This window comes from Macrotis lagotis, chromosome 1 (genome assembly GCF_037893015.1).
Source record: "Macrotis lagotis isolate mMagLag1 chromosome 1, bilby.v1.9.chrom.fasta, whole genome shotgun sequence".
Taxonomy (NCBI): domain Eukaryota; kingdom Metazoa; phylum Chordata; class Mammalia; order Peramelemorphia; family Peramelidae; genus Macrotis; species Macrotis lagotis.
In genome coordinates this window covers 492,766,486-492,779,547 of record NC_133658.1, presented here as the reverse complement: position 1 = coordinate 492,779,547, position 13,062 = coordinate 492,766,486, and the positions used below count along the sequence as shown (strand labels likewise).

General features: G+C 34.6%; 1 protein-coding gene across 4 annotated transcripts in view; it reads right to left on the bottom strand.

Moving 5' to 3' along the window:
• The window catches only part of PRDM15 (PR/SET domain 15), a 184,523-nt gene that overhangs the window by 83,642 nt on the left and 87,819 nt on the right, over positions 1 to 13,062 (bottom strand). For all 4 annotated transcript variants that reach the window (XM_074213837.1, XM_074213838.1, XM_074213840.1 and 1 more), the window contains 3 exons: positions 8,297 to 8,475; positions 7,858 to 7,952; positions 5,885 to 5,972 (listed from right to left, as the gene is read on the bottom strand). In XM_074213837.1, coding sequence (XP_074069938.1) covers positions 5,885 to 5,972; positions 7,858 to 7,952; positions 8,297 to 8,475 — 362 coding nt within the window. The remainder of the gene's footprint in view (positions 1 to 5,884; positions 5,973 to 7,857; positions 7,953 to 8,296; positions 8,476 to 13,062) is intronic.

Here is a 13,062-nt window from a genome sequence, read left to right as displayed (position 1 = left end):
CATTCAAAAGCCCACAGACAATAAGAAAGGGGGCCAGTTAGTAAAGCCAGCCCAACCAGAGGCTGGTAGGCTCTTCTGTAACCAAAGAAATCCAGATATACATGGAGTCTGCAAGGCTGCATCTGAAAAAATAAAAGCTAAGGCTTTTTTCAGGAAATCTACAGGTGCAACTAATATGGAAATATGTGTAACATGATTGTATGTATATAACCAATATCAAATTACTTGTTATATCATAAGGTAGGGGGAAAAATTCATCCTTACATATAATTGGGAAAAGAAAAGGAATAAAAGAAATCCACAAGTACAAGGGATAGAACACTGGCAATGGAGTCAGGAGGACCTAAGTTCAAATCCAGCCTCAGACACTTACTAGTTGTGTAACTTTGGGCAAGTCATTTAACTCTACTGCCCACCAAAAAAAAAAAAAGAAAAAAAAAGAAATCCACAGGTTAGAAAACCCTGGGTGCCCAGGTGTTCCACTGTTTCTGGACATGATAAGTAGAGTTGAAGATTCAGTTCTGAACCCCAAAAGATCTAGGGCAAGTTTAACTCTGGATATAAAGTTCAGAGCAAGAACCCAGGTGACTGAGGGGAAAACGAAGCAGAGTTAGCTACCTTACCCAAAAGCATTGCAGAAAGAGGACCCTTAGTCCTCCAGAAAAACTCAGTTCAGAAAGTAAATTTAGAGGGATGAATAAGTTAAAGAAGTCATGAAAAGTATTAAAAAAAAAACATTGTAGATCTAGATAAAGTTAAAATAAATTAAAGACACTGACAAATACTGTAAATCTAAGATGTCCAAAAATCCAACATACAAGTACAAAGTAACTGAGTAATTGCAAAGAGATACTAAAAATTTGCTGGTTCTCACAGTTGGTTCCCTTTTGTTCTGATTCTTCTTTTACAATATAACTAATATGAAATATATTTAAATAGGACTGTATATTATAATTATATCAGATTACTCACAGTAATAGAGGGGGAAGGGAAGGAAGGAGAAAAATATGGAATTCAAAATCTTACCCAAAAAATGAATTTTTTTTATCTTTACATGTAATTGGGAAAAAAAGTTAAAATTAAAAAAACTTGTACTTTTGGAAGATCAGTTTGATTCCTGAGTGAAGGATGGATAATAGGGTGAAGAAATTATAGTAGGGAGACCAACCAGCATGACTGTTGCAGTTGGCTTACAATAAGATAGGCAACAGTATAGGATGAGCTCCTAAATCCAAAATGATGACAATACCAAAAAAGATAAATACAAAATATGTTAAAGTGAACTCAGTGATTTTGGTAACAGATGAGAAGAAGTGTGGAGGGGTGGTAGTAAGAGAGAGTAAGGAGTGGAAGGACATTATGAGTCTGGATGACTAGGAGGATGGTGGTACCTTTGATAATAATAGAAAAGTTTGGATGAAGGGAGAATTTTTAGGGGAAAAATGAGCTCCGTTTTGGATATGTTGAATTTAAGATGTCAGTGAAATAACTACTTTTGAAATATGCAATAGGCAGCTAGAAATAAAAGACTGGAGATCAAGACAAAGGTTAGAGGCAGACAAATAAATGAGAGAATCATTTGCATAGATATGACAGCTGCTGACATCACCAAGTGAAGTAGTATAGAGAGAAGAGGGTCTAGAATAAAGCCTTAAGGGATACCCTTGGTATAATACTAGCTAGTATAAAGATACAACAAAAAGGGAATGAGAAAGAACAGTCAGAGAAGTAGGAGGAGAAACAGGAGAGGATAGTATTAGGAAAACATAGAGAAAACAGATTATCAGGAGCAGATGGTGATCAGTAGTGTAAAAAGAAAGGTCACTAGATTTGATGATTAAGATCAACGGGAACTTTGGCGAGAACAATTCAGTTGTATGATGAAATTGGAAGACAAATTGCAAAGTTAATGGGGAATGAAAGGAAAATGAGTAGAATCAATGACTGTGTAAATAGCCTTCTCTAGGGTTTTTAGCCAAAAAAAAGAAAAGCCAAAGGGCTAGAGCCAGCAAGGATAAATGAATCAAGAGGGATTTTTTTTTAGGAAAGGAAAAATATGGGCATATTTATAGGCAGTAGAGAAGCAGACAGTAGACAAGAAGAAAATAAAAGTAAATGATTTTGGTTTTGGTTGATCTATTGAAGTGCTGATGATCTTTGTGGGTATATCTTCTATTTTGTAGAAGTTGTTTATGTAATTAATGATTGTTTCTCTCAGGATTTCTAAATAAAACATAAGATTTTCCAGAAATTTAATCATTTCAATTTCATTTTTACTAATATTTTTCCTTCTTTTTATTTTCCTAATAGTTTGCTAGCTATATAAGTTCTATAGCATTTTGCTGTAGTCCTACAACTTCTAGGTATGTCAGCACTCAGAACAGGATAACCCGACTGTCCAGGTGTTTCAGTGTCTCACAATATGATAGGTAGAGTTGAAGATTCAGGATTTTTTTTTCAGGTCTCTTGACACTTTGTCTCAAATTTTCATTTTTTCTTTTTTGAAGCACCACTTTATTTTTTCAAAAACATGTAAAGATAATTTTTACCATTCATCTTTTTGTAAACTTTTGAGTTTTACTTTTTTCTAACTCCCTCCCTTGCCTCCCTACCCTCCTCTTGACAGCATGTAATTTGATATAGATTATATATGTACAATCATGTTTAACATATTTCCCTATTAGTCAAGTTGTGAAAGATTGATAAATCATTCTTAAACAATACATTTTATTCTGCAATCAGGCCTGTATATAATTGTGCTATGTTCTGTGAAAGTGATCTTTATAATTTCTCCATATTTTTATGCCCTAACTTAATCATAATCAATTTTGTAAAGATTCCACAGATAGTTGATTAAAAATATATTTTTTAGTAAATACAGTTTTCTCTATGTATTTATTAAATATAATTTTCCTAAATTCTGTTCAATTTTGAAATTTTTCTTTCTTTAGAGTCTAATTTCTAAAAATGGAGTACTGAAATCTACCAATATATTTTTCTTTACAAACTTTTTAGTATTCAGTCAACATTTACTTTAAAATTTTAGTTTCTATAATATTAAATGTATGACTATTCATATGCATCTATATGTATTATAAACACAATGTAGTTTCAGGATGTAGGATATAAGTGGTGGGGAAGGTAATCAAGAAAGATAATGACCTGGATTAATATGAGATAGTCAAGCAGATCAGATTAAAAAAAATTATGTTAGATACAGGTGATGAGGGCTGGAACTGGGGTAATAACTTTATGGACAGTGAGAAGAGAATTCTCAACAATAGATGGCAAAACTTGTTGCAGAGACAAAAAAACGCTAAAAGGCAAATGATTAGATAAATGAAGTAATGGAAAATAAAGGATTGAGGATCATGATAATATTGTAAAATTAGAAGGATAGTACCCTGAACAAATACAGATTAGTTCAGAAGGTGGATGGGTTTGGGGTAAAAGATAAAGAGTTTTGATTTGGACTGTTAAATTTGAAATTCTATGGAATATTCAGTCTGAAATTTCTAATAGGCAGCTCATGTGGTAGAACTAAAGATCAAAAGAGGGAGTGGAATTTGAGAATAAGCATAGAGGTAATTAAAATTAGGGGAGGTGATGAAATTATCAAGAGAGAGTGTAGAGAGAGAATAGGGTCCAAGATAAAATCTTTGGGTATGTCTACAGTTAATGGGTGTGAAAGAGATGATGAATCTGCAAAGGTACTGGAGACTTGAAATGAACAGCTTGACACTCAGGAGAAATGGGACAGGATGGGGTCACAAAAATACAAAAAAAGAATATTCAGGAATACAGAATGGTTGTCAATGTCACACTGCACAGAGATCAATGAGTATAAGGACTGAAAAAAGATCATCAGATTTGGCATTTGGTAATTTTGGAGAGAGCAGCTTTATTTGAGTGATGAATTATGGTTGCAAAGAATTGAAGCATGAGAGAAAAGACGTGGAGGCAATGAGTATAGATTTTTTTCTCCAGGACTTCAGCTGAGAAAGGGAAAAGATAGTTTAATGGAATAGCAGATCCAGTGAAATTTGTTTTAAATGATGGGGTTAACAGAAGAAATAGGAAATTAACCACTAAGTAGGAAAAATCAAAGATTGGAGACAAGGGGTAAATGAAGGAACAATTTCAAGGAAAGATAAGAAGGATATCCAGTCTATTCACTCAGTTATGGCTATAAGAACCTCTGTTTTGTACACTGGAATGATTTTGAGTGATTGTTCATCTTTTCCATTTCCTAGATCACTTATAAGATTGTCCAATTTCTTTACATTTTGGGTTAGAGTTATTGACCAGTGAGAAAACTTGAAAATTCCAAATCTTGTTTTGACTTCTTGGCTAACAGTCTGGTGTTATTTTCTGGATTTCTTAAGTTTTGTTCTATTGGTTATATTTCTCTAGCTTCCAGTTTCCATAATAAGATGTTTTTTCCCCCCAATGAGGGGAAAGAAGGGAGGAGAGAAAAAATATCTGTTGATTGAAACAAATGAAATTTTACAAATGCACACACATACACACGCACACAAATATTATGCCTATGGGATCTCTATATTGAAAGTGTTATTTTTGAAATCTGGAAGACTCTCAACTCTCTATCCCTGGTTTTGTCACTTGCTGACTGTGTGACCATAGGCAAATCACTTGGGTGACTTCTAGTTTCCTAGGGTGCAAAATAGGGATAATAATTCTTTTAAAAGTTATTAGAAGGGGTGGCTAGGTGGCGCAGTGGATAGAGCACCGGCCCTGGATTCAGGAGTACCTGGGTTCAAATCCGGCCTCAGACACTTAATAATTACCTAGTTGTGTGGCCTTGGGCAAGCCACTTAACCCCATTGCCTTGCAAAAAAAACCCCAAAAAACAAAAAAACAAACTTTAAAAAAAATGTTATTAGAGGCTCAAGTGAATGTGAAGTTTTAAAACACTTTAAAGTATTAAATGCTATTTAATTTCTTCTTATATTGAAGCAAATCTTGAGGTGTTTATTATCAGCCCTATTTAGCACACAAGGAAAGAGATCCAGTCTCAGAATGGTTAAATGTTTTTTGGAGTCAATACCTAGTTGTTAAGTGTGTTTTTTTTAAATAAAACTATAACTTAATGGATTTAAGGAACTCCTGATAAGGGACTTTTCCACTTTTTCTGAAGATTATCAGGCTATCTTCAATATACATGTAGGCAAACAGAGTTTTGAGTGATCTACCCAGGATCATATGGCTTATATGTATCAAGAGTCAGGTTTGCCTAAAGTCCAAATATAGTTTATTTATTTATTTATCTATTTATTTGTTTGTTTGTTTATTTATTTTTACATTTTTGTAAGGCAATGGGGTTAAGTGGCTTGCCCAAGGCCACACAACTAGGTAATTATTAAGTGTCTGAGGCCGGATTTGAACTCAGGTCCTCCTGACTGCAGGGCCGGTGCTCTATCCACTGCGCCACCTAGCTGCCCCCCAAATATAGTTTTAATTAGATTCATTATACCTAAGAAAGACAGATATTCCCCACTGAGATTGGATTACCACAATATGTCTTTGTACCATACTATATATTATGAAAAATTAAGAAATTTATCTGAGAGACTGAGATAAACATATTTCAGTGGTCTGGAAATGAACTAATCTCACTGAAAACTTAATCAAAGGAAGATTGGGGAAAAGATTGTTCAAAAGTACATTTAACATTCAATGGAATAAAAATGTGATTTCATAATAAAAAATCAAAACAATATACATAAAAATAGTTTGAATTCATGTAAAATAAATGATTGCTTTTTTAAAAAAATAAAGATGTGAAAAGTTGTATGGTTTGTTATATATAGCTTATTTCAACTTTTGCCAGTTAATTTCCACATCAATGAATAGTTGTCCTTACCTGTTCTACAGTTGTGAAATTCCAGTGCACTCTCTATTCGAAAGGACTTCTCACAAGTTCCGCATCTATATCTGTATTCACTATCAATCTGTTTTCAAACAGAAAACACATTAAGTAAAATGAAGAAAAATAAACAAAAACAAAACTGTAAAATTAGCTTTGTTCACATTTTTCAAAAGCAAATCTTTAATTAGGCATATAAATATCCATTTCATTTAATATAGTTATTCAATTAATTTGCTCTTAACCTATTTTTCCAACCATATCATACAATATTCCCTTTACTATATCCCTTATTTCAGCCAAACTGGACTTAATATTTCTCTAACATACTTTCCAGCAATTGTATTTTTTCTTACACTGTTTCCTATACTGAGATATCTTTGCTTTTGAACTCCTTAATCACTCAATTTATGAAGCCTGAGGTTATTTCTTCCATGAAGAGTTCCCATAATCCTAAGCTCCCATACTATATAAAAGCACTAAGATTTCATATTTTGTTTTGTACTTCAATAACTAATTTCTATTAACAAAGGAGAGGAATCTTATCTAATTAATTTTATATCTTCTAGAGAAGAGGTGTCAAACTTGCAATACAGCTTTTATGTGACTTTGAAACCACTGCTATAAGAGTACCTACTATAGTCCCTGGAATATAATAAATTTTCAAATATTTGCTTAATTGCAATTAACACATCTTTGAAAAAAATCAACTGTTTTTATTCCAAGTTTTTCCTTTTTTGAATGACATTATTTTCCAAATTTTTTTCATCTATTTTTATCATAAACAATCTTACCCTGAAAAAATTAATTTTCACTCTGGTTCATGAAATAACCCTACAAAGAATAATTTACTTCTTTTTTTTTTAGATTTTTGCAAGGCAAACGGGGTCAAGTGGCTTGCCCAAGACCACAGAGCTAAGTAATTATTAAGTGTCTGAGGCCGGATTTGAACTCAGGTACTCCTGACTGCAGGGCCGGTGCTCTATCCACTGCGCCACCCAGCCGCCCCAGAATAATTTACTTCTGAGGAAATAGGGTCTCAATTAATTCAATAATATTAATCTATTTTCATTTTATCTTCCAAACTTTCTATTCTACCTTCATTCTTTAATGCTACTGCAGTAAATTTAATACCTTAGTAATACATTCTAAATTCTACATATACCATATTTCCCCATGTATTTGACATACCCTTTTTTGAAAAATTTGGGGTCTAAAAACTGGGAGCATCTTATACATTGGTTGTAGATTTTTCACTTGCATTTCCCACTTTTTCCACATTTGTTGTCTTTGTGCTCATTGTTTCACATCTGTTACCAGTATATTAGGTTATGTTTTGCCCAGGAATGGCTCAGAAAAGATTTTGTACAATGTTGAATTCAAGTTCAAAATAATCCAGTTTGCAAAAGTGAATGAAATTGTGCTGCTGAACATCAGTTTGGTCCTTCTCCAACTAAGAAAATCCTAGATTGGATGCGGGAAGAAGAAACCCTCCTGAAAATGTTATGGTAGAAGGGCATGAGAGGCAAGGCAGCAAAATGGCCCAATGTAGAGAGGGAATTGAAGCTATAGATTGAAGAGCAAAGGGCCACTGGAATTCCTGGATCCACAAAGATGGTACAGCAGGAGGCAGAAAGAATTGCTAATGAAAAAGTGACTGATTTCAAAGGAGTACACAATTGATGCTTCAGGTTCAAGAAACGGAAGTGACTAAGCATGTTTCCATGCATCAGACTTGCCCAAAAGATGCCTGAAAGCTATGAGCAGAAGGTCCTTGAATTTCATGATGAATAAAACTTGGGTTCAATAACTTTATGTAATACAATTTTTTTTCAAATTTCAGGCCCTCCAAATTAGGTGCATCTTATATATGAGAACATCTTATACATGGGGAAATATGGTAAATCTTTTTTTTTTAAATAATCATTTTGCAGGAAATTACCTTTTTTTAATAAGTGTTTTCTACTTACTTCATTTCTGCTGTGCTTATATGAAACATGCTGCTTTAGGCTTTCTTTTCGGCTAAACAATTTTGCACATTCTTCACATTTAAACAGCTTATCACCTGAGGATTCAATCAACATTTTTAATAAAAGGTTTGCCAATTTTGATATTGAAATAAATAATTCAAACAACATTCAATAAATAATTCAAAGCACAAAAACATTTAGAAATTCTTCTAAATATTAGGGCGTCTCCTTCTGTCCCTAAACCCATACCTTAGATAGGTCTTAATGTTTAGAGAAATGTGCTCTCCAAATACCTGTAGCAGCCATAACAAGGTCATATAGAACAATTCATTAAAAAGAAGCACAAGAAAGAGTAACACCTTAATATCACTTGTATTTTTTTTAATATGTGGAATTGTGTGAAGATAACAACTTAGCATGGTGTCAAACATAAACTCACCATGAGAACGGATGTGTCTACTGAGGTTGCTGCTGTTCTGAAATATTTTACTACAAATATTGCACTGATAGACCCGTTTGTGCTCCCCAAGTTGTTTGATTAATTTTCTTCGGATACCATGTCTACTAGAAAGAATTAAACTCCTCTTGAGAGATATAGTATTCTGATGATGTGTAAACCTGCCAGATTAGAAAAAAGATGCTACCATAAGAAATCTGGGAATCTAGGAAAATCATGCTGTCAAGGAACAAGCCAAAATCGAAAAAAAAATAAATAAATCGAGACAATTGTACAGTCAAGAATTAACATGGATTCTGGATTAACAAAGACTCAACTTCCATACCAGTTAAGCACAGATTTATGAATATAAAACAAAAAAGTTGGGTGGAAAAGAGAGGGTTAATAAAGGGTAACCATGAAATATATTTTCTCATTATTTAACGTTCTTTATATTAAAACAAGTATCACAATTTAATATTTCTTACTATTTTCTGTTCAAATTTGTTCAAAATTAGAAAAAAGATTGAAAGCTCTTGTTTGTTTCTTGTTTTTTGGGTTTTTGTTTTTTAGGTTTTTGCAAGGCAAATGGGGTTAAGTGGCTTGCCCAAGGCCACACAGCTAGGTAATTATTAAGTGTCTGAGGCCACATTTAAACTCAGGTACTCTTGACTCTAGGGCCAGTGCTCTATCCACTGCATCACCTAGCTGCCCCAAGCTCTTCTCTTTGGGAAAAAACCCCATGTGTATGTACACACACACACACACACACAACAAAGCCTTATGTGAAATGTAAGTTGAGTCAAATGAATTATGAACAATGCATCCAGCTTTCTGCATTCCTTGTAATCCTGGTTGCATTGGTTTTATCTGGGCAAGACCTTTTTAATTTAACATAGTCAAAATCACACATTTTACAATTTATAATCTTCTCTATCTTTTGTTTGGTCATAAACTTCTCTCCTCTCCATAGATCTTTTGTGCATAATTCCTATACTCATTTTGACCTTATTTTGGTACAGGGTGTGAGATGTAGGTCTACAACTAGTTTTTGTCTATTTTCCAATTTTCCCAGCAGCTTTTATCAAATAATAAATTCTCATCCCAGAAGCTAGTGTCTTTAGGTTTATCAAGCGGTAGATTACTATAGGCATTCACAACTGTTTTCTTTTGTCCCTAATCTAATACACATCCATTTCTCTATTTCTTAGCCAGTACCACAGTTTTGATGACTGCCACTTTATATAAATTTTAGATCTGGTATAGCTAGGCCACCTTCCTTTGCAATTTTTTTCATTAATTAATATTCTTGATATTCTTGACCTTTTGGTGCTCCAGATGAATTTTGTTTTTACTAGCTTGTTAAAAGGTTTTTTTGGTAGTTTGATTGGTATAACACTGAATAAGTAATTTAATTGGGCAAAAATGTCATTTTTATTATATTAGTTTGTCCTAACAATGAGCAATTGACATTTTCCCAATTGTTTAGATATGACTTAATTTGTGTGAAAAGTATTTTTAACTGTTCAAATAGTTTCTGGGTTTGTCTACAGTTACTTTAAGTGGAATTTCTCTTTCTATCCCATGTTCTTGAGCTTTATTGGTTATATGTAGAAATGCTGATGATTTATGTGATTTTACTTTATATCCTGCAACTTTCCTAAAGTTAATTGTTTCAAGTAAGTTTTTAGCTGATTTTCCAGGATTCTCTAAACCATCACATCATCTGCAAAGAGTAAAAGTTTTGTTTATTCATTGCCTATTCTAATTCCTTCAATTTCTTTATCTTCTTATTGCCAAAGCTAACATTTCTATAAAAAACTGAATAATAGTGGTGATAATGGGCATCCTTGTTTCATTCCTGACATTACTGAAAATGCTGCTAGCTTATTTCCATTCCATATACTGCTTATTGATGGTTTTAGAAAGATATTACTCATCATTTTAAGGAAAATTCCATTTATTTCTATGCTCTCTATGGGCTATATTTTGGCAAAGGCTTTTCCATCATCTGTTTAGATAATCACATAATTCCTGCTAATTGTGTTATTGATATGGTCAATTATCTTGATTGTTTTCCCATTATTCTAGTAATAACTTGTTCTTATCCCTCTTTGCTAAAATTTTATTTAATATTTTTGCATTGAGGAAGCTAGGTGGTGCAGTAGATAGAGTCGGGAGGACCTGAGTTCAAATCCAGCCTCAGACAATTAATTGCCTAGTTGTGTGGCCTTGGGCAAGCTACTTAACCCCATTGCCTTGCAAAAAAACCCCCCAAAAATTAAATTTTTGCATCAGTACTCATTAGGATATTGATCAATAATCTTCTTCATCAGTTTTGACTTATCTCGGTTTAGGTATTCACACCATATTGGTATCATAAGAGGAATTTGACAAAATTTCTTTGCCTATTTATTTTAATAGTTATATAGAATTAGAATTAATTGCTCCTTAAATGTTTGGTAGAATTCATTTACAAATCTATCTGGGCCTGAAGTTTTTTTTTAAGGAAGTTTATTGATAGTTTCTTCAATTGCTTTTTCTGAAATAGGGCTATTTACGTATTTTATTTTCTCTTCACTTAATCTGGATAACCTATATTTGTAAATATTCATCCATTGCACTTAAACTGTCAAATTTGTTGGCACATAGTTGGGCAAAATAGTTCTGAATACTTTAATTTCCTCTTCTTTGGTAGAGAATTCATTCTTTTCATTTTTGATATTAGTAATTTGGTTTTTTTTTTTAAAATCAAATTAACCAAAGGTTTATTTATTTTATTAGGTTTTTTTCATAAAAGCAATTCTTAGTTTTATTTATTAGTTCAACAGTTTTCTTACTTTTTCAATTTTATTAATTTCTCCTTTGATTATGGACTCCTTTTTAGTACCAATACAAATACAAAATATTGCTGTTATGGCAACTATATGGCATAGTGAATTGATAAGAGTATTGGGTCTGGAGAGAGGCGGAGCCAAGATGGTGACAAGAGTGGAGGGGGTCCTAGGAGCTCTCTCATAAATCTTGGAAACTAAGGACTTTAAATTTTCGAGAGACAGAACACACAGAAGGACCCAATGAGACAGTGCTCCTACTCAAGGTAACCTGGAAAAGAGCAGAAAGGCTATGCTCCCCAAGGTCAGAGGGGCAGCCCGCCAGAGGGGTGTTCCACCAGAGCGAAAGAACTTCAGCCTCCTGGAGGCAGCCCCAGGGTGCTGGGAGCCGCGGCTCACAGCAGTGGGGGAGTCTCCTGAGCTGCACCCTGGGGAGCACCGGGCACAAAGTGGGGGAACAGCGGAGGACCTCTGCCAGAGTGAGCACGTGGAGCCCAGCACTCAGGGCACACAGCAAGCTGAACTGGTCACTGCATTCCAGATCCAGGAAACAGAAGCAGGCGGACCAGGAGCCCCCAGGACATGAGTCCATTGAACTGAGGGAGGGGAATGAAAAGAGAGAGACTGCCGAGCTCTGTCCTTTGCCCCTGGAACAGGACTCTGGGGCTCTGACCACATTCAGATCCTGATCGCAGTCCAGGCCCCCCCAATAGAACAACAGGGCCCCCCCACCTCAGCCCTGTGGCAGAGGGGGGAGCATATGGTCATTCACAGAGCAGGAGGGAGGACAGAGCCTCACGCACTGAGACCCTTGTGGGAGTATCCCAAAAGCTCAGGAAGCACCCCCATAACAGGCACAGGCTGGGAAAAATGAGCAAGCAGAGAAAAAAAGAGGAACACAATTGAGAAATATTTTGCAAATGAGCCCAAGAAGGATCAAAATACTCAGTCTGAAGATGAGGAAGCACAAGCTCCTACATCTAAAGACTCCAAGAAAAACAGAAATTGGGTTCAGGCTATGACAGAGATTAAAAAAGACTTTGAAAATCAAATGAGGGAGTTAGAAGAAAAACTGGGAAAAGAAATGAGAGAGATGCAGGAAAAACATGAAAATGAAGTCAGCAGCCTACTCAAGGAAATCCAAAAAAATGCTGAAGAAAATAGCATGCTAAAAACCAGCCTAGGTCAAATGGATAAAACAGTTCAAAAAATTATGGAGGAGAAGAATGCTTTAAAAATCAGAATGGGCCAAATGGAAAAAGAGATAAGAAAACTCTCTGAGAAGAACAAATCCTTCAGACAAAGAATAGAATTCAGGGAGATTGATGAATTTACCAGAAATCAGGAATCAATACTTCAAATCCAAAAAAATGAAAAATTAGAAGAAAATGTGAAATATCTCACTGAAAAAACAACTGATATGGAAAACAGACTTAGGAAAAATAATTTAAAAATTATTGGAATACCTGAAAGTCATGAACAGGAAAAGAACCTTGACATCATTTTCAAAGAATTACTACAGGAAAATTGCCCTGATATCCTAGAAGCAGAAGGCAAAATAGAAATGGAGAGAATCCACGGATTCCCCCCAAGAAAGAGATCCCAAAAAACCAACCCCTAGGAATATCATAGCCAAGTTCCAGAACTCCCAAGTCAAAGAGAAAATATTACAAGCAGCCAGAAGGACACAGTTCAAATATTGTGGAGCTGCAGTCAGGATCACACAGGACTTAGCAGCAGCTACATTGGAAGCTTGTAGGGCTTGGAATATAATATACCAGAAGGCAAAAGAGCATAGAATGCAACCAAGAATCAACTACCCAGCAAGGCTGAATGTCCTCTTCCAGGGAAAAAGATGGACTTTCAATGAACCAGGGGAATTTCAAAGGTTCCTATTGGAATGGCCAGAGCTGAACAGAAGGTTTGATCTTCAGA